This window comes from Cupressus sempervirens, chromosome 1 (assembly GCF_028749045.1).
Source record: "Cupressus sempervirens isolate cs-2001-9-10 chromosome 1, ASM2874904v1, whole genome shotgun sequence".
Lineage (NCBI taxonomy): Eukaryota > Viridiplantae > Streptophyta > Pinopsida > Cupressales > Cupressaceae > Cupressus > Cupressus sempervirens.
In genome coordinates, this window is record NC_143118.1 from 811,263,608 (window position 1) to 811,284,157 (window position 20,550).

At 37.6% G+C, this 20,550-nt stretch overlaps 1 protein-coding gene across 3 annotated transcripts in view; it reads left to right on the forward strand.

Moving 5' to 3' along the window:
- ARP8 (actin-related protein 8) overlaps positions 1-20,550 on the forward strand; it is a 251,172-nt gene that overhangs the window by 71,047 nt on the left and 159,575 nt on the right. For all 3 annotated transcript variants that reach the window (XM_089790365.1, XM_089790359.1, XM_089790357.1), the window contains exons 4-5: positions 1,035-1,102; positions 1,203-1,264. In XM_089790365.1, the coding sequence (XP_089646491.1) occupies positions 1,035-1,102; positions 1,203-1,264 (130 nt within the window). The remainder of the gene's footprint in view (positions 1-1,034; positions 1,103-1,202; positions 1,265-20,550) is intronic.

Genomic DNA, 20,550 nt, shown 5'->3' on the forward strand with positions numbered 1-20,550 from the left:
CCTGAAACACCATGGAGCATAGTATTAATCTAGTACTTCTGTGATACATTAAAGAATGAATAGATAATTGGAAACTGTTGCGACTGTATCTACAAGGATTTTTCAATTTTAGTGACCCAACTTCCTGCAAATTGTACATAGTCTTGAAGTACCGTGTGCCAGGCAGCAGTTAACTCCTTGATGACAAATTATCACATCTGGATGAATAAATTTCTACAATCTGACTGGGATGTGTCAATATCTACAATCTGATCTTGTTTACATCTTCTTGGTCATGATTTTTTGGATGCACCGTTTTTTGCAATGCATTTTTAATCTATGATTTGAATCTTGGATACTGCTAAAAGTTGAATATTTTAAAGTAGAGATACATTTTTATAATCTGTGGTAAGAATATTTCAATACTGCAAAATGTTGTATGTTTGAAGATAATGCAAGTCTGTAACTAACTTGCATCTTTAATAGAAAATGGTTCTTGGGAAGTCTATGGCAATCAACTTAAACTTATAAGGATAAGTTGTGAAGGCTTATGGTTAGCTTCTTCCTTTAACAAGTGACTACCTCTCATGGCATCAGTTATGCCAGTTAGACAATTTCTTTAAACGCTTAAGTCAGTATTGTCAAAACTGTATTTATGTTTTTCTCTTCTATTGGCATTTTCTCAGTAGAGACTGAAGTAGAAAAGTCATTTAAAAAAAAAAAACCTATATTCACTTATTTCAAAACATTAAGAAGAAATGCATAATTACATGATAACATCTTTATTCTTCTAATTAATGAGGTTGTTGTGCATGTATGTGCTTTTGCCATGCTACAAATTTGATGTTTCTCAATCTCTCAATTATGAAAGGAATTGTTACTGTTCTCGTAATAATTTCACCTTACAAATATGCATAACAGAAGAAGACAGAACTCTCTCATTCACACAGGTTTACCAACTGGATTATTTAATATCCTGCCTGGTACTTAAATTATTTTGACATTTTTCTAATGCCATTGGTTTTTTGCAATACTAATTTGTTTGTTGGATGTAGGAGTTTGCAAACATTGAATCTCCAATGCATTCAAAGCTTAGACATTTTTTTTTGACAATTTATCGCAAGTAAGTAAAAGGAAGAATATTTGTCACTTTAAACAACTATTGTCCTAAAATTCATCTGAAGCTATTTCTTGACATCTGTTTACTTGATATCTGATGTTAGGTTGAATGTAAAACCATTAGCACAACCTCTTGTGATTTCCACTCCTATATGCCATTGTGATGGTGAGTCATTCATTTTCCTTTATCTTTGTGTTCATCGATATCCTTTATCTGTGAAGTTTTCCCTACCATCCTGTTTTCCTTTTTCCTTCCCTTATTTGAATATTTTCATGTTGGAGTAGAGATCTACAATGTCCTTTTGCATATAATAATTATAATTTAATGATACTTTTTTCTTTGTTTGGTGAAAGATGCCTCTAGTGGACTGCATTTCAAAATTTAGGATGAAACTGGTGGAAGCTGGAACAATATATGTGAAACATATTCAAAACAAATCTTCAAGACACCGATTGTAAGAGGCCACCTTATTTATACCTCAAACAATTTGTCAAATAGGTGGCATACTTCTGAATAAAGAGGGTTTTTGTTGAAACATTATGTATTTTCAGGCTTGCGGTGGTTCCATACAGCTCCACAATACAACACTTCAGAGTTGACTATCAATGACGATGGTTTCATATAACTCTTGTTATATTCAACATTCATAGAGAAACAAAAATGAATAATTGATAGTACCAATTTTTATTTACAGAGCTAATTGCAATGGGTTAATTGTGCATTTACACGTTTTAAAGATCGACCATTTCTTCAGAAATTGACTCCACCTTGAAGCTTAACTGCATCTGCACCTTATTCCATAGCTATACCACTGTCGTGGATGACAGAATGGGGGGAGGGTTTTTACGGAACATTGGGACAAAGGGCTGCAAGTGGGGACAGTAGTGCCTGGGGGGGGGGGGGGGGGGGAGCTGGGTGGTGGGGGTGGGGGGTGGACTGTTCTATATACAATATTCTATACATATTGTACTTAAAATGCTAGTTTTGAAAAGACATATATGACTATTAAGAAGTAATCTATGAAAACTGCATATGCCAAATAGTAGATAGTAAATATTTGAAAATTGAAATTTTGAATATCAAATTAGAAATTAGAAATTAGAATACTCAGTACTAAATAAATTTTAAAGTTCTGCTATTACCAGATTGAAGAGTTCTATTATATCAAAAATATCATTAAGATGATTAAAATGTGATATTGCTATCAGGATTTAACTGTGTGATTTTTGAGTTAAACTCATTGACCCATGTTTCATGAGTAGTGATTCAACCTGAATCCATCTCTCATGAGAATAAATGGAACACTTAGCACTCATTGGATCTAGGTGATGCTCACAGGGGTGAAGCACTGGGTCTTCCCGGGAGGTCACCCATCCCAGTACTACTCCAGCTTGAGCATGCTTAACTATGGAGTTTCCTCCATGGTTCATAAGGCACAACAATTGGTGAAGGTTTTGCAAATGGGGTTGCAAGCTTTGGGTTTAACCATGGAGGAGACTCCATAGTTAAGCATGCTCAAGCTGGAGTAGTACTAGGATGGGTGACCTCCCGGGAAGTCCCAGTGCTTCACCCTTGTGAGCATCACCTAGATCCATGTAATGTCCCCTTTTTAGCACTCATAGCATGATGTTGTCATTAGCCTATTTCTCCACGGTCCCGTAGACTAACCAGGACATTAAAGGGACTTAGAGGCCATTTGGCTTAGATAGTTTCAGTTGCAGGTCTTTCTGAGGGGTTTTGAGACAACTTTGGGCATACTATTTATAGTAAGTCATCTTGGGCATGGGCGGACATCCAATGGCGATGGTATGTCGATGGTAATTGTTTAAAATCGACAAGAAGATTTGTTTATCATTGATAAGATTTGTTATGCATTGATAAAGCTATTTTATAAAGTTAAATTTAAATATTTAACTTTATTAATGCATAGACTATAGTTTGTGGGAAATATTTAAATTAAAAGAGTCCCCTTTATTTTATAACACATTGGAGACATAAATTACATAAAGGGAGTTATGTTTTATCCCACATTGAGAAAACGAAGGATTGAGCTCTTGTGAGAACACTATAAAAGAAAGGGAAGAGCTTCTTTTTAGTATGCTTGGAAATATCAAAGAAATTGGGAAATTTTCTGGAGATTGTCTCAATAGTTTGAAGGAAGAAATCCCTTCAAGCTGGAAATCTTGACGCTATTGAAAGATATGGTCTTGAGATTTAACATGGTAGCAGTCCGAAAAAGCAGATACGAAAAAGCAGTCCGAAAAAGCGGAACCGAAAAAGCAGGCTGAAAAAGCAGTCCATAAAAGTAGTCCGAAAAAAGCGGAACTGAAAAAGCAATCCAAAAAAAGCAGAACCGAAAAAGCAGGCTGAAAAAGTAGTCCGTAAAAGCAGTTCAAAAAGCAGATCCGAAAAAGCAGTTCGAAAAAGCAAATTGGAAAAGCAAAGCAGAAGGGGCAGCATTGAAGGAAATTATTATAGCCCTCTACAACCAGGTTACCTTGTTAGTATTGTTTTTAGGGCATTATAAGTTTCAGCTGTAAGTGTGCATTATACCAGCATTATCATTTTGTAATCCATGTAAATGCCAAAAGTCTTGGCCATATTTCATGAGCATTGAATTAGAAATTTCATTGCAATTAAGAAGATAATAGTTGCTGGTGTCATTTAAGCAATTCAATATCATTATTTATCAGCTAGTTAGTTTGCATATCAACTGTTTGTAAAAATGCCAGTTGGCTGTAGGTATTCATTTTTCATGCTTAGATCATATATATGCACTAAATATTGTCAAAATTAGTAGCACATTCATGTTAGGTCATTGTTTAGACAATCTGGAGTCTTTTTTGCAAGCATTCTCTTTGATGCAAATCGAAACAAGAGTCATTGCTGCAATTTGAAAAGTTATATCAGTCATATGACCCCTTGTATGCAAAGTGTTTGACAAAATTCTTCGAGCCTTCAATCAGCATTTTAAGGTCGGAATTGAGCAGGATTATTACAGTGGTATCAGAGCTTGCTTGCAAAGTGTTTGACGAAATGTCAAACAACTGAAGTATAAAGATTTTTGGTGTTTGAAGAAGTTATAACCTATTGGGGTCATTACAATTCAATGAGTGCTAAGTGTTCCATTTATTCTCATGAGAGATGGATTCAGTTTGAATCACTACTCATGAAACATGGGTCAATGAGTTTGACTCAAAAATCACACAGTTAAATCCTAATAGCAATATCACAATTTGACTTCTTGTGGAAATTATCTCCTACTTATCAATTGATGAGCTTAAGGGGCTTTCTAATGAATGGTTCATAAGGCACAACACTTGGTGAAGGTTTTGCAAATGGGGTTGCAAGCTTTGGGTTTAACCATGGAGGAAACTCCATAGTTAAGCATGCTCAAGCTGGAGTAGTACTGGGATGGGTGACCTCCTGGGAAGTCCCAATGCTTCACCCCTGTGAGCATCACCTAGATCCAATGAGTGCTAAGTGTTCCATTTATTCTCATGAGAGATGGATTCAGGTTGAATCACTACTCATGAAACATGGGTCACTGAGTTTGACTCAAAAATCACACAGTTAAATCCTGATAGCAATATCACAATTTGACTTGTTGTGGACATTAACTCCTACTTATCAATTGATGAGCTTAAGGGGCTTTCTAATGAATGGTTCATAAGGCACAACACTTGGTGAAGGTTTTGCAAATGGGGTTGCAAGCTTTGGGTTTAACCATGGAGGAAACTCCATAGTTAAGCACGCTCAAGCTGGAGTAGTACTGGGATGGGTGACCTCTCGGGAAGTCCCAGTGCTTCACCCCTATGAGCATCACCTAGATCCAATGAGTGCTAAGCATTCCATTTATTCTCATGAGAGATGGATTCAGGTTGGATCACTACTCATGAAACATGGGTCAATGGGTTTGACTCAAAAATCACACAGTTAAATCCTGATAGCAATATCACAATTTGACTTGTTGTGGAAATTATCTCCTACTTATCAATGATTAAAATGAGTAGGATGATATCAAAACAAGTACAAAATGTTACGATACAGTGATTGGAGCCTCAAATCATCCATCAAGAGGTTGGGCCTTAGGCGATGATTGGTGGCTGATTAGTGGCACAACTAGGGACATGGTAACATCCTCAAGTCTCGAAGACGTCCCTGTTCCGGGAATGCTAGGGTTTAGGGGGACGCACCCTTGTGTAACACTGCCTTAGTCCCATTTCTAAACTCAATTACAGACCTTTCATTTTAATAGAGAACAAGGAAGTTAACAAAACCATGAACGGATTAATACAGAGTGACAGTTAACTGAATTTTTTTAAGACCCCAACCTTCAACATAACAGATTATGGCCTATTTTAGGGATGATTTCCTTCATTAGCCTGAGTTTCCAGGACAGGGATGACAGGGGATGGGGGGGTGCATTTCTAGGATGGTGATTTTGTTGGCTAGGGGACAACAAAGGGGATGTTATGTAAGATGTAGGGAAAATTTAAAATGTATATGGAATTTTTAAATATTTATATGCAAAAATGGATAGAACATGCACATATACATTATATTCATATGACAACATAGATAAAGCATGTATATATACATTTAAGAACTTTAACCACTTGTGTTCATTGACATCCCCTTGTTTGATCACTAATATTGATGGTAACGATTAGTCTATACTAGCCGATCCTGTTGATGTTCATTTCCAGCCCAAGCATGTTGGTTTGACGGAGTACGAGTTGTTCCTGAAAAGTATGGCCCGGTACAGGTTGTACCTCTTGTAACTTGGCATGAATTGCTGGGGATGACTTCCTTCATTTCTTGGCTTCTTTGTTGCTGTTTGGGGCACTGGTGGTGTATGTTGCTACTGGGTTTAAAGGAGTACGAGTTGTTCTGGGAAAGTATGGCCCAGTACAGGTTGTACCTCTTGTAACCTGGCATGAACTGCTCGGTACAAATTCCTTCATTTCTTGGCCCATTTGTTGCTGTTTGGGGGTGCTGGTGGTGTATGTTGCTACTGGGTAATGTTGGGAGGTATTCTTCGATGTTTAGGGAAGGTGTTTGATATATTTTGTAGCTATTTTGACCTGCAAACAATTGAATATCAGTCCTGTAATTAAGTTTTAGCTTTTCAAAGTGGTTTCCAGCCTTCACGTTGATCATTCAAACACTTATTTCCAAGCAATTCATTGTTTCTTTCTGATTGGAGAATTTATTTACAGTATTCTATGACTATTATGACCTACAACGACTTTTGTATGCACTAACAAGGTTCTAGGTTTTTGTCAAATTGATTACCATGTTGTTCATGTTTCTGAGTGCTTCTAGCTATAATTCAAACTTGTTTGCCCTTCATATCAGTGAAATGTCCAATGACGCGCACCCTCAACCACTTTTTTTTTAATTGGTTAAATTTTTACTATCTTATTAGTATATAATGTCAAATGTACAAAAAAGGGCTCTGCACTTTAAATGCCTTCAACTATATGTCCATCTCCTAATAATGTTCATGAACTACAAAATGTATGAAACAAAAATTACAATTCTTACAGTGCATAGACAGAAAAAACTCCTACCCTTTACACAAATATCACTTATAGTAACCATGTCTATGAATCCCTTCAAATACACCAAATTGCTGCAATCAGAAACAAAAGAAACCTTATGATTTTATAGTGAAAATGGTGAACTACGAGAAACGATCCAGGCCTGCTTCTTCCCTTGTTTGCCAATTGGACCATTAACCCAATAGTCTTCCGGGCTGAAGACTACCTTAAATTTTTTCTTGCCTGCTGTCGCATCTGTTTCCTCTTTTTTTTTGTCATCTCCTTTTCCGGCAAGTGGTCTTTTAGGAGCTCCTATGCAATCGTGGCCTCCTCATGCCTCTCATCTTTGTTAGTAGTGGCACTCGAGATCAAAAAAGGTTGAATCGGAGGCAGGTGATCCCCAATATTACTCCAATTACCCTTGTGTTTGCTAAAGCCAATGCCTGGTTCAGTCATGGAAATCAATGGAGTCAACCTGCAATACCATTCCAGATGCACAAATGATTTCATCACCCAAAGAACCTCCTCCTTGGTGCCAAGTTCGAATGCCCAAGCCATAAACATGGATGCGATGTCTACATTGGCCCTATATTTGTGCTCAGAAATCATGAATTCCTCCCTAAACATCAGGTCCATGATTTGCTAAAGGTCTCAGTTCTCCAGGATAAAAATGCCTTTCATTCTCTTTTTAGAAATCTTTCCAAGGAAACATTATTGCTTGTTTTGCACAAGCAAGGTAAAATTTGCCTCCATGCTTGAAATCCACTCAATGCACCAAATGACAATATTGGATCACAGTGAGTGAAAATTAATAAAGCAACCTGTAAACCTTTGATAGATATTAAACCACCTGTCATGCACCTCATGTGCTCCCCTGTTTTGTCACATAATTGCCCAAAAATTTGGTGTGCACAAGTTCGCCACCGTTTTCCAACGTTCAACCTCGGAGAATGTTCAACATTAAACTACACCTCTCCGATAATGATGAATCGACAAGTAATTAAAAGGCCTTTCCATCACATGAGTGCACAAGTTACCATGCAGGAATTGACAATGGTGTACTTTTTGCTTCAAATTTAAAATTTAAATTGGGAGAAAGAGAGACTAGTGCAAGATATTAATTGCCCTCAGGTCTTCGAACATCCATTGGATTTTTTTGGAATGAAAGAGCCCATTTTGAAAGGGTATCAACAATGTAAATTTCCTTCCCACAGAATGTGCGTGACCTTGAAATTCTCGAATTGGCCTAGCTTTTGACAGATGACACTATAGATCATCTTCCAGGTGCAATTGTTCTTCCTCAATCTTGTATGCTAGTTCTACTGCCAAAAATGCCGCCTTTACCTCCGGACCATTGTTGATCCCATCATCCACCTTGCTTGTGTTCGTTGCCAATATGTCGCCATCCATGTCATGTGCAACACATCTAACCCTTGATGGACGGGGATTGCCTTTGAAGGCTCCACCAAAGTTGATTTTAAATTCTTAAATCCATTTTACTTCCATTCTCACCTCACTATTGGGTTTAATCCATGGCAATCCATAAATGGGAAAATTTTAAGAGAAGGCCAGTGTTTTTGCATTAAGGAATCATAGACATTATAAGGATACTTGATGAAAGTTTGATTAGGGATTGCAACATTTGCAAGCTACATTATTGAATTTTCATTTCTAACACAAATTCTTTCTAGTTCTACCTTCTTAGCCTTCCTTTGAAAGAAACCTTCAATTAGGCTCCTTCCACAACTTGCAAATGATTAAAGATGGGCATATTTGCCATATAGTTGAAGATGTCAGTTTAAAAGTGTCCAAACGTCACTTTGGAACATCTGCAAGAGCATTTGAGGAAAAAGGATAGTCAAATTAAGTTTTTGTAGGACAAAGTTGCAACATTGCTTTGTAGTGTACTAGAAAATGATCAACACTTTGCTTAATATCACCACAAAGGGGACATAGTAATGGCCATTGAACCTAGCCTCATGAGCCTTCTACCATAGAAAATTCTTTTCAAAGCAAGCTATGAAAATGATCCATCTTTGAGTAAACAAAATTTGTGCAAGTGATGCTGCCAATTTCTTCATCTTGTGCATCTTCCAACCATTTGTATCCATTTTTGACTAAGTCTTCCCTACGTTTCGAGCCACATTAAATGAACTCATCGTCTCCTCCAGAGAGTAGGAATTGGAAACATCTACTTGTTATCATCTTCTTTAACATTTCAACATCATCCTGGCTTAGGTTCATATTATAGCAGTTATTCCAATGCCAATTTGATGAAAAAACAGCATTCTCTTTAACCACATAAGAAACAACTTTCTTTCCCTATGTACGCAAGAATTCTTTCAATTTCTCTGAATCTCACATCCTCTAGAATGACTAAGAGGGAGGCCTTCCTAGGAATCATCTCAAAAAAGTTTCTTTCACACCATTACTAATTTTCCATTTGTGGTGGCTTGTGAAACTAGTCAACATTCCAAAATAAATCCAAATAACAGACCCTTTTGGTGGATCGCTGATGGTGAGAATCCTTTTGTGATCCTAACTATCTAAATGCTTGTGGCTTAGTATTTTAGCCCACTTTTGGTCTGCATTCTTGTACATATGCTACACTAATTTAACCCCTAAAGCTTCATTCAAAAGACTTCATTCACACAAACCTTCACCTTTTGTAGTTTTGTTCTAATCTTGATTTCTATTTGAAAAGAAGTTGAGCATTTTCTTTTCAATAAGGTTTAGAATATTAACTAGAATTTTCACACGTATCATTGAATAGATGGGAATAGCAAAGATTACTTCCCTATATTGTTTTGTGAACAAGCTTACTAGGAATTCTGCTTTAATTATAAATAGGGAAACTTGTGAGAGGATCCCCCTAATGTATGCCCTTGGAAGATTCAAAAGGCCCTTGTTGCTTGTCGTTACCAAGAAAAAAAAATCTCAGTGTACACATGTAACTCCTAATCCATGCAATCCAATCCCAGGGAAAGCCAAAGGTCCGAAGAACTTTAAGAAGGAAGACCTGATCAACCTGATCACAAGCCTTTCTAATGTCTAATTCACAAGCATTTTGTCTATCTTTCCTTTCCTAATGGAATGAACAACCTAGTAAGCTATTATGATTCCTTAAAAAATGCAACTCCTTGGCACAAAACTGCTTTGCTCTTCCGAGATAATAAATACAAGGATCCTTTTCAATCATTGACAATGTTTTTGGAAAATCACTTTGTAAACTACATTTCACAATATGCTTGAAATCATTGAAAGTAGAAACCACGTCTTCTTTTGGATTCAGCGCAATAAACGTGTTACTCAAGTTCTTACAAATATAGGCTTCTACTTGTGATTCCTCTACTACATCCCAAAGATCATATTTAATTGTCTCCCAAATGTTTTGGAAGAAATTTGTAGGGAAACTATTTGGTCTAGGCGCATGGTCATTACCCAAAGAGAAAATAACACAATTAACCTCTCCCAATTCAATAGGTGTGACAAGAAAGTTGTTTTTGTTTTGGGTAATAGTCTGAGGGATAACAACATGAATTTCTTGATCCATCTCGACATCCCAATTATTAGACAGACTCGAAAGGGAAGAGAAGAATCTCGTTGCTTCATTATTGATGTCATACCGATTGGTCAATATAGTACCATTCCTGTTATGAGTATCCAAAATTCCGTTATTTGACCTCCTAGATTTTACGAAGGAGTGGAATAACGTCATGTGCCTCTCCTACTTTGAACTGACATCCTCTAGATTTCCTCTTCCAAACAATCTTGTCTTTGAAAAGGATCCTTGAGTACTCTTGTAAAAGAACCTTTTCCTTAGGGAACTCTATGTCTGTCATGCTTCTTGAGATGATATAGGATTTCAGCACCTCAAGTTCCCCTTCAATTCTCGCTTTCTTCACAAAAATGTCTTTAAAACATTTGTTGTTCCAATCCTTCAACTTTTCCATGAGAAATCATAGCTGCTTGAAAATATGTAACCTTTCTTATCTTGAAAATTTGGAGCATTCTTCCATTAGGACTCAATTAGACTAGGAATGTTGGAGTCGGGAAGCTACATCATTTCAAATTTGAAAAGGGGCCTAAGTGGAGAAGAGCCATCTAAAAAGTCTAAATAAATTAGAAAGTGTTTCGACCTAGAAAAAGGGAGGATATGTATTTTGAAGAAAAAAGGGGATGAAGTCTAGCTGCCCACAAAATACAATCTATCGAGCTTTCCAACAATATTCGCAAAGCCTCGTCTTATTTTTGTCCATGTAAAATCACCATTCTTTGGGGTTGATTTCCACAAAACTATTACTACTGATGGATTGAAACTCTCACTGAATGACACCAATGCTTTGAAATCCCCCTTTCTTGTTAGTGGGAAAAAGCGTGGAATTTAAATCACCACCTTAAATAATGAGGGAAGAGCTGATCTCCCAAATACGACCACCAAGGTACTCCCAAAAAACATGCTTGTGTCATGTTCGTGTTGGTTGATAGACATTGATGAAAAAGATCTCTGTGTTATCTCTAGGTAAAGTAACTTTGACAATGTGCTAGTAGGCGCTTTGTTAAACTCAAGAGCATGTCCTATATTTGGATCCCACAAGAAACCTAGCCCTTTAGAAACCCCAACAACTTTGCAAAGGCCATTCCATTTTTTCCCATTTCTTGATCAAAATATGAAACTCCTGCAAACTTGATTTAGTTTCTTGTAGAAAAATAAAGTTTGTCGGCTTTCATGCATAAAGAAAATATTTGATCATATGCCTTTTGTTCGAGGCATTCTAGCCTCTGACATTCCATGTAATGGACTTGTGGTTCCTCAGAAAGGGAAAAGCCCTTCCCGGTTTTGAGTTTTCTTTGCCCTTTGATGTTCCCTACCACTTCTAGTTGAATGTTGACTTATTTTCTTCTCTTCTTCTCTCCAACCTTTTCTTTCTTTGGATAGAGTTTGGTAGACCACCCTCTTTTTTAATGTCTTCTTCATCTTGAATGTAATGTCTCCTTTTAGGATCACTGTTTACTTTGGCTCCAATCTCAAAATTTGATTAATAATCCTTTCTTGTTGCTCCTTGATGTCTTAGAATAAAATCTTCTTTATTGAAAAGGTCACCACCCTTCATTAGAATTGAGCCACCACTTTTTATTATTGCCTTTGAGAGTAATATATTATTCTCCAAATTTATCTCCCTTCCTTGTCTCGTAAATGAAACATTTATCCTTTATATTTTTCAAGGTGGAGAAGAGTTGCACCTCTTCATCATGTCCGTCCTTTGCAATGGTGACAACCTTTTTACAATTACTATTCATTTGAAGAGTAACAAAGCTTCATTATTGTTGCCCTTTGGAATAGTCACAACCTTAATAATTACCACCCTTTATATATAGGAGTCACAACCCTTCATCATTGGTTCCCTTCGAGAGAGTCATAATTTTTCGTTACCGTGGCCTTTAGAAGAGACACAACCTTTCCAATTTAATCTCTTTTATTAATTCATATACTCTTTTTTCCTTTTTTTAAGGAATCATAGGTAAGATAAGATAAGTCTCTACTAGGAATCATAGATTTTGTTCTATTTCGATCCAGAGCCCCATTGGGGTGAAGCAGGGCTGCCCCCTCTCGCCCACTCTGTTTGGTTTTTATATCGATGAGCTTGAGGACTTCCTCATAACTCCTCTCACCCCGGTGATGGGTGTTATTTGCATCAGGTTTTGATCTCCATTCTCCTTTTTGCAGATGATGTGGTCCTTTTGGCTTCTTCCCCTGACAGTTTACAGAGACTCTTAGATGGTTTGGCTTCTTTTTATGATCAATGTCAACTCATGGTCAATCTGAGTAAGACTCGGGTTATGATCTTCAATTATTGGAAGATCTCTTATCTTCATTTCTTTTTTCAGGGAAAGGAGGTTGAGATTACTTCTTCTTACATGTACTTTGGAGTGAAGTTCTCTGGACCCCGCTTCTGTTTGAGACTGACTATCCAGTCCAGAGTCAGTATGGGCATGGGATCCCTTGTCATGCTTGAGAGACAATGCTTTAGATATCATTTTCAAGACATTTCGTCCAAGTTGTTTCTTCTGGGTTCTTTGGTTCACCCGACCGTTCTTTATGGCTCTGTGGTTTGGGGGCCTTCTCTTCTTGTCTCGGATTGGGCCTCAATCAAGCGCATTCAGACTTTGCTTCTGCGACGTATAATCAGATGCCACAGATTCATGCCTTATAGTATTATCTTAGTCAAGTTCGGTGCTCATCCCTTCAGACTTGCAGCCATATTTGACTTGATTTGGTTTCTCCATTGCCTTCGTGGTTCTGTAGATTCAACTACAAATCGGTACTGATATTCTTACCTGGCTTATAGTTCCTTTGTTACGATTATGAGCCCTGATACTAGCACTAGAGGTTGCTGTTGGTACGCTCAAGCTACCTCTCTTTCGAGTTTGATTGGGATTGAGATTGATCGCCTTCCTCCATACGAGTTCTCACTAGATGCTCCGGCTCACCTCCTCCCCTCACGTCAGGAGTTGAATGAGTAGGTCAGACTGGATATCTATAGACAATACATTACCACTACATGGCATAATCCTCCAGAAGGATTATGTTCGAGGATGGCCTTCTATACTAAGCATTTTCTTGAGACTCATGATGGGGTTATTGTTTGCCCTGCCTATTTATCTCGACTTTGGAGTCATGCCCTACGTTTCTCTCTAGGCTCCTTCAGAGTTGGCTTCCACCATCTTCGAGTCCAGACCGACCACCATATGGATAGAGATGACTGGATCTGTCGGCTATGTACTTTGGCAGAGGTCGAGATTGACACTCACTTTATTTTCTGTTTGCCATATCTACTATGAGATCAGAGGGAGATTCCATTGCCTATTCAGTGATTATTTCTCTCTTTTAGCGTTCTTTAGCTACATCAACCAACGATGCCTTGCACTTTACCTCCGGGAGGCCACCCAACTCCGTGATCATACCTTGTAGTCACTGCTACCTTAGTGTCATACCTCTGATCAGCTCATCACCGCCTTTTTCTCCCCCATGTCTCTGCCATGGGGCGTGAAAAGGTCATCCAGTATCACTCAATTCAGATTTGTTTGTGATCGATTTCTTTTTGCCAAGGAAGGACCCCTAGTTCTTGCTTTCTTGCTTTTTCTCGGACACCATTTGATGTTCCCGCTTTTGTCGACTCTCTTATTTGTATGCTCAATCCCATAGACCCATTGTGGTCTTTTGTTCGACATTAATATTATTATCTTATCTTATCTCCCCCTCCAAATGAGGTTTTTTCTTCCCTTTTTATATCTCATGTTTGTGGGAGTCACAACTTTTCCTTTCATGCCTCTTGACCCTTCATTAACTTAACTATGTTTAATCATGCTAATATTATTATTTTATATAAATTTTTACTCTTTTTATGTTTATTTAATTTTATTAGTATTAATTCTTAACTACTAATAAATTTACTAACTAAATCTATTTTAATTTCATATTTTTAGTATTATTGATTGAACTATATTGTAATTATTTTGTTTTGCATTGTATTACTCATTTAATTATCTAAATATGTAATATTGTTATTTATCTATCAAATTCTTCTTTATTATTATTATTTAAATAACCATATTAATTTGCTATTTATTTATTATTAAATCCTATTTGAGACAGGGTACATTACATTCCACCCTTCCCTGAAATTACTTGTCCTCAAGCAATACAAACCTTTGGTGTGAGTGATGTCTCCAATATCCAATTTGATGACCTCGAAATGGAAATTTTAACTTGTGGTTAGAATTGTAATATATTTACAACTATAAACTTATCAAATCTTATACAATTAAAAATACTAAGAATAATTGAATTTTTGAAGGTATCTTGATCGACTGTAGTACTTCCTGCTCCTAGCTATGCATTGTCTTGTCCCATGTTGAGTTCTAATGAGTAATCCTTGTAATTCCTGGCAGAGGCTTTATCTCTTTCTAAACCTTATGGTTACTATTTTAGGATGCATCCATTCTTTATAATTCTTGGTAGAGACTTTATCTCTTGTCAGACTCTGATGGATATCTCCTTAGGCCATATCCATCTCTATAGTCCTTAGGAGAAATTTTATATCTTCCCAATCTTCTATGGATATTTCTTTAGGATGTATCCATCTTTATGATTCCTAGTAGAAACTTTATCCCTTCCCAGGCCTTTATGGATATCCCTTTAGGATTTATTTATATGTATAATTCTTGGGAGAGACTTTATCCCTTTCGAGGCCTCTATGGATATTTGTTTAGGACTATCCATCTATATAATTCTTGGTAGAGACTTTATCTCTTCCCAAGCCTTAATAACACAAACACAGAATAAAAATATAGAGAAACAACAACAAATTGCAAGAGCCAAAAACTAGCTTCTTATTATCTCCAAAAGTATGGAATTACAAATATCAGAAATAATACATGCAGAATCACAAGCAATTTCCTTACAATATTCTGTAAGTTGTAGTCACTACCAACATCCCATAACTATACTAGAGAACCCTACATGCCTTCTTTATATAGGCAATTTTCCACTGCCCAAGAAAGCTCCACAAATTTAGCCCTAGACCCTGAGGCCACCCTAGTTATTATTTTTCATATTTTATTACATTAGAGTAGGCCCCAATGACTTTCACAGCTCAAAAGAAATTTCGAACGAATTTCATTTTCTTTGATTTCAGGTAGCACGACTTCTGGAGACCATAATTCATTGCCAGTTGCTCTTTTTGACTATTATTATCCCTTTCGAAAACAATACAATGTGATCTATAGCGCTCGACTTACACTAATTCCAATCAATTGAGGTTTGAGCCCCTTTGAAAGCCTTTAAAGCCTTCAAAATTGTGTTCAAAGTTTTTATACCCTATTGCCAATATTGAAATTCTTCAATAACTTCATAGATACACTTGATATTGCAATGAAACATTACTAGCAGGTTGATATATCTAAAACGAACCTCTAGGGATGAAATGAAAACATTCTAAGCTCTAATAACCAACTTACTAAAAATAGTAAGCTTCCAAAAATAGTAACTGTAAGAACCCCAATCGGTTCTAACTTCAATAAACGTCAAATTACTTCACTTTTGGATGTTTGACATTTGTCAAACATTTTGCATGTATCCTCTATCTCATGTTAAATTATTTTCCGATTGATAATGATTGCTTGAAATGATTTTTGATAAAGTTTAAATGCTTGCAAAATAACTCAACAATGACTAAGCAAAGAACAAGAAGCAATGACAACTACTCTTGATCATTTCAAGTGCATATATTAGAATTGTTACACATAAATCTTTACCTATAGCCAAGGAACATTTTAACAAACAGTTGTCATGAAATAACACTTAATTTAATTGTGAACACTTATTGAACCTAGAAGTAGCTGTTGTTAGAAGTTAATTGCAACAGATAGATAGGGAAAAACCACGTACAACTCCAACACTAATCAAATTACAACTGTCAATGCATCAATGCTGACACCAAGCCAAACACTAGTTCTCACCAGTCAGATCATGGCTTCTTAAAGGAAGCCACAACAACTATAATAACACCCATGATAGTAGTAGTACTCACACCAAAAACATGAGGAAGGGACTCACACAAAAACATCTCTCTTGGTGTCTAAGAAATAGTGAATTGATAAGGGTTTTAGATGTCCAATCATAGTTCCAAAATACTAATAGAATTTGATGGGGACACAACCCAAGAACAGAACGGACACAACAGAAAAGGGGAATTGTATTAACTGAAAAATAAGCTAGTACATTCAGTACAGAGAAAATAAACTTCAAAACATGCCCTAAGGGCTTACAATAGCATAAATGTGGCGATAATTTCTCCTTTCAGTACCTCCTCTCAAACTCCACTCCGAACTGCCTTTTACAATGTCAGGAATCTCCTTAAATAGACCCTGGAGGGTTAAGGACTAGGAATACATTCTAGAAAGTGCTAGTAGGCATCCACCGACCAAATAGAAGGTTCCAGAAGCTGCATTAGAAGTCGGCACAAATCTAGAAGAATCCAGAAACGGTAACCGAACTTCCGGGAGGCATAACTTTTGAACCGTAGCTCCGATTGACGAACCGTTTACATTTCCAGAAAGCTCTCGAAGCGCTCTATAGCCCTATGGACTAGCTTCGCTCGTCCCCCATTTTTTGGCCCTTTTCGAGGTCATTTAATGCCCCTAACCTGACTTTGAAGCATTCTTAGGAGGTCTCCAAAACCCGAAAAACTGCAATAACTTTCAAACCGTGGGGCCTTTTGACCTGATTCTTTTTCTGGAATGCTCTAAATCACAATTACATTCATCCGGCCAATTCACACCTTCTAGTTTACCGAAATGATGGCCCAATTACATACTCCTATTTTTTTCGGGATTTTCTAGCACACTGATAGTGGAACTGTGAGAGTTGGAACCTTTATTTGACCCAAATGGGTGTCCAAAAATGAGTGACACAGTCTAAGTCTAAGTACATTTTTGGGTGACACAGGATTGCCCTTATACCTCTGGATGCTCCTGCATCAGACACCCAAGGTAGATTGAAAAGTGACCCCGTCACTTTATGAATGGTAGAGGAAATCCCAAATGGGAAACCTCAGCTGCTGAAATCCAAGTTGAGTCCTCGATTGGTCGTCCTTTCCATTTGACCAAATACTCTTCATACTGCCTGCTTCTGGTACTCCTACCCACACGATGATGTAGAATGTCTTCTATCTCCTTCTTAGAAGCAGGAATTGGACATGGCTCTAACACCAGCTCCTCATCTGCACCATCCTCATGATACTCTATTAAATCTGCAATGTTGAAAATGGGAGAAATGTGAATACCATCTGGCAACTCCACCTCATATGCATTTCCTGAGTCATGTTTCTTCAAAATTTTACAGGGGCCAAATTTCTTCATCTTCAGCTTGTAAGTACCGGCTGGAAATCTTTCTTTTCGTAAGTGCACCATGACTAGATCCCCTACTTGGAATTCCTTATGTCTTCTCCTTTGATCAGCCCTAGCTTTATACTCTTGATTCATCTTGGTAATGTGTGCCTGAACCTCCTCATGTAGATGCTTGATATGTTTAGCAAATTCTTCCGCTTCAGCACTTGTCCTCTCCCTTTGCTCTATCTTCCTCAATTCTGGTGCAGTCCTTGGGCTATTCCCATATACAATTTGGAATGGTGATTTTCCAGTACTTCTATTTATAGAGTTATTGTAGGCAAACTCTGCTTGTGGTAGAATCAAATCCCATCCCTTGGGCTTATCCCCAACTAAACATCTCAGCAAATTGCCCAGACTTCTGTTTACCACTTCTGCTTGGCCGTCAGTTTGTGGGTGATGCGTGGAACTAAATTTCAAGTCTGTTCTCAACTTTTTCCACAATGTCCTCCAGAAATACCCCACAAATTTAGTGTCTCTGTCAGAAACTATGCTCCTTGGAAGACCATGTAGTCTTACCACCTTTTTGAAAAACAAGTCTGCAATATGGACAGCATCATAAGTTTTGTGGCATGGAATGAAATGTGCCATTTTGGAGAACCTATCAACCACCACGAATACTGAGTCATTACCCCTTTATGTCCTTCGCAATCGAAGAACAAAATCCATACTTATGTCCTTCCATGGCCTTGATGGAACAGGCAATGGCTGATATAGGCTAGTATTGTGACTAAACCCCTTGGCAACTTGACAAACCTGGCAACTCTGTACAAACTTCTTCACATCCTGTGAAATTTGAGGCCAAAAATAATGTTCTCTAAGAATGGCAATGGTCTTATCTCGACCAAAATGTCCTGCCATCCCTCCACTGTGTTTCTCTTTAATCAGATTTTCCCTCATGGAACTCCTTGGAATGCGCAATTGACTACCCTTGAACAACATGCCATCCTGAATCAAATAGTCTAACCACTTGGTTCTATCTATAGCAACAGGTCATTTACAAGCTTTCCATGCTTTAGCAAAATTAGGATCCTCGGGGTACAAATTCTTGAGTTCATCAAACCCAACTATTTTAACCTGCATTACTGTAAGCAATAACTGTCTCCTACTTAGTGCATCTGCAACTCTGTTAGATTTTCCACTTCTATGCTTCAACACAAATGTATAACTCTACAAGAACTCTACCCACTTCATATGCCTCTGATTCAATTTACCTTGGCTATTTAGGTATTGTAATGCCTGATGATCAGTATACAAAACAAATTTCTTTGGCAATAAATAATGCCTCCATTTCTTTAAGGCCTGAACTATTGCATAGAACTCTTGATCATAAACATAATACTTCTTTGCATCATTCAATTTTTCACTAAAATATGCAATAGGCTTACCTTCTTGGCTTAATACAACCACGATAACGCTGCCACTGGCATCACAATCCACCTAGAATACCTTTCCAAAATCTGGAAGTGCCAACACAGGCTGTTCTGTCACCTTCTTCTTCAGCAATTCAAAACTTCTTGCAGCTGCTGCAGTCCATTTGAACTCTTTTCTATCCCCTCTTATTGTAACAGTTAGGGGTGCACATATGCCACTGAAATTCTTAATAAACTTCCTGTAAAAACTAACCAGACCATGAAATGATCTTACCTCAGTAGCAGACCTTGGAGTAGGCCATTCCAAGATGGCTTTTACCTTCTTTGGATCCGTTTTGAGACCTTCGGGTGATATAACAAACCCCAAATAGACTAACTCCCTTTTTGCAAAGATACACTTCTTCAGATTAATTAACAGTTTCTCTTCCCTTAGCCTTTCGAGGACACTACGAATATGCAGTAAATGTTCTTCCAAAGTCTTGCTGAAAATTAAAATATCATCCAAATAGACAATAACAAATTTTCCCAAGAACTTCTTAAGTACCTCATTCATGAGCTGCATGAAGGTGCTTGGGGCGTTTGTCAATCCAAAGGGCATGACTAACCACTCATAAAGACCCTCCTTGGTCTTGAAGGCTGTTTTCCACTCATCTCCTTCTCGAATCCGTATCTGATGATAGCCACTCTTGAGATCTATCTTTGTGAAGTACTGAGCTCCACTCAAGCAGTGCATAAGATCATCCATCCTTGGCAAAGGAAACCGGTAATTGATGGTTATCCTATTTATAGCTCGAGAATCTGTAGACATCCTTCACTCTCCATCCTTCTTTGGTGCGAGTACTGCAAGTACTGCACATGGACTCAGGCTCTCTCGAATCAAGCCCTTCCTCAACAGCTCCTGAACCTGTCTATTTAGCTCCTCTGTTTCAGTAGGAGTCATCCTGTGAGCAGCCTTGTAAGGCAAACTAGCTCCTGGAATCAGATCTATCTGATGACTGATTTGCCTTACTGGTGGCAATCCATCTGGAACATTATCAGAGATAATATCTCCAAATTCCCCTAGTAAATCTGAAACTTTAAGTGGTATTTCACTACTACCTTCTTTATCTTTCCTAGGAATCAAAGCATAGCACATATGCTGATGTTTCATGCCATCTAAAAACTTCCTTTCATCAACAAGACAAATCCTAGCACTGCTACATACCTTTTCACCTTCCTTTTTCATGGGCTTCAATTTGTGGCGAACTCCATCCTTGTCAGAGAGTATGTGTTTGCATGTCCATCATGTACTGCATGTCTATCAAACTGCCATGGTCTACCCAACAATAGATGGCAAACATCCATCGAAATAACATCACAGAGAACTTCATCATGGTAACTCCCAATTTTGAATTTCACTGAACATTGTTCACTTACCAGGACCTTATGATCATCTTTTACCCAAGCAATCCGATATGGCTGGGGATGTTTCTCCCTCTTGAGCTTCAGCTTAGAGACCATCTCTTCTGATACCAACTTATCAGTGCTACCACCATCAATGATCACGTCACAACATTTATCCTCACACTTGCATCTGGTACAG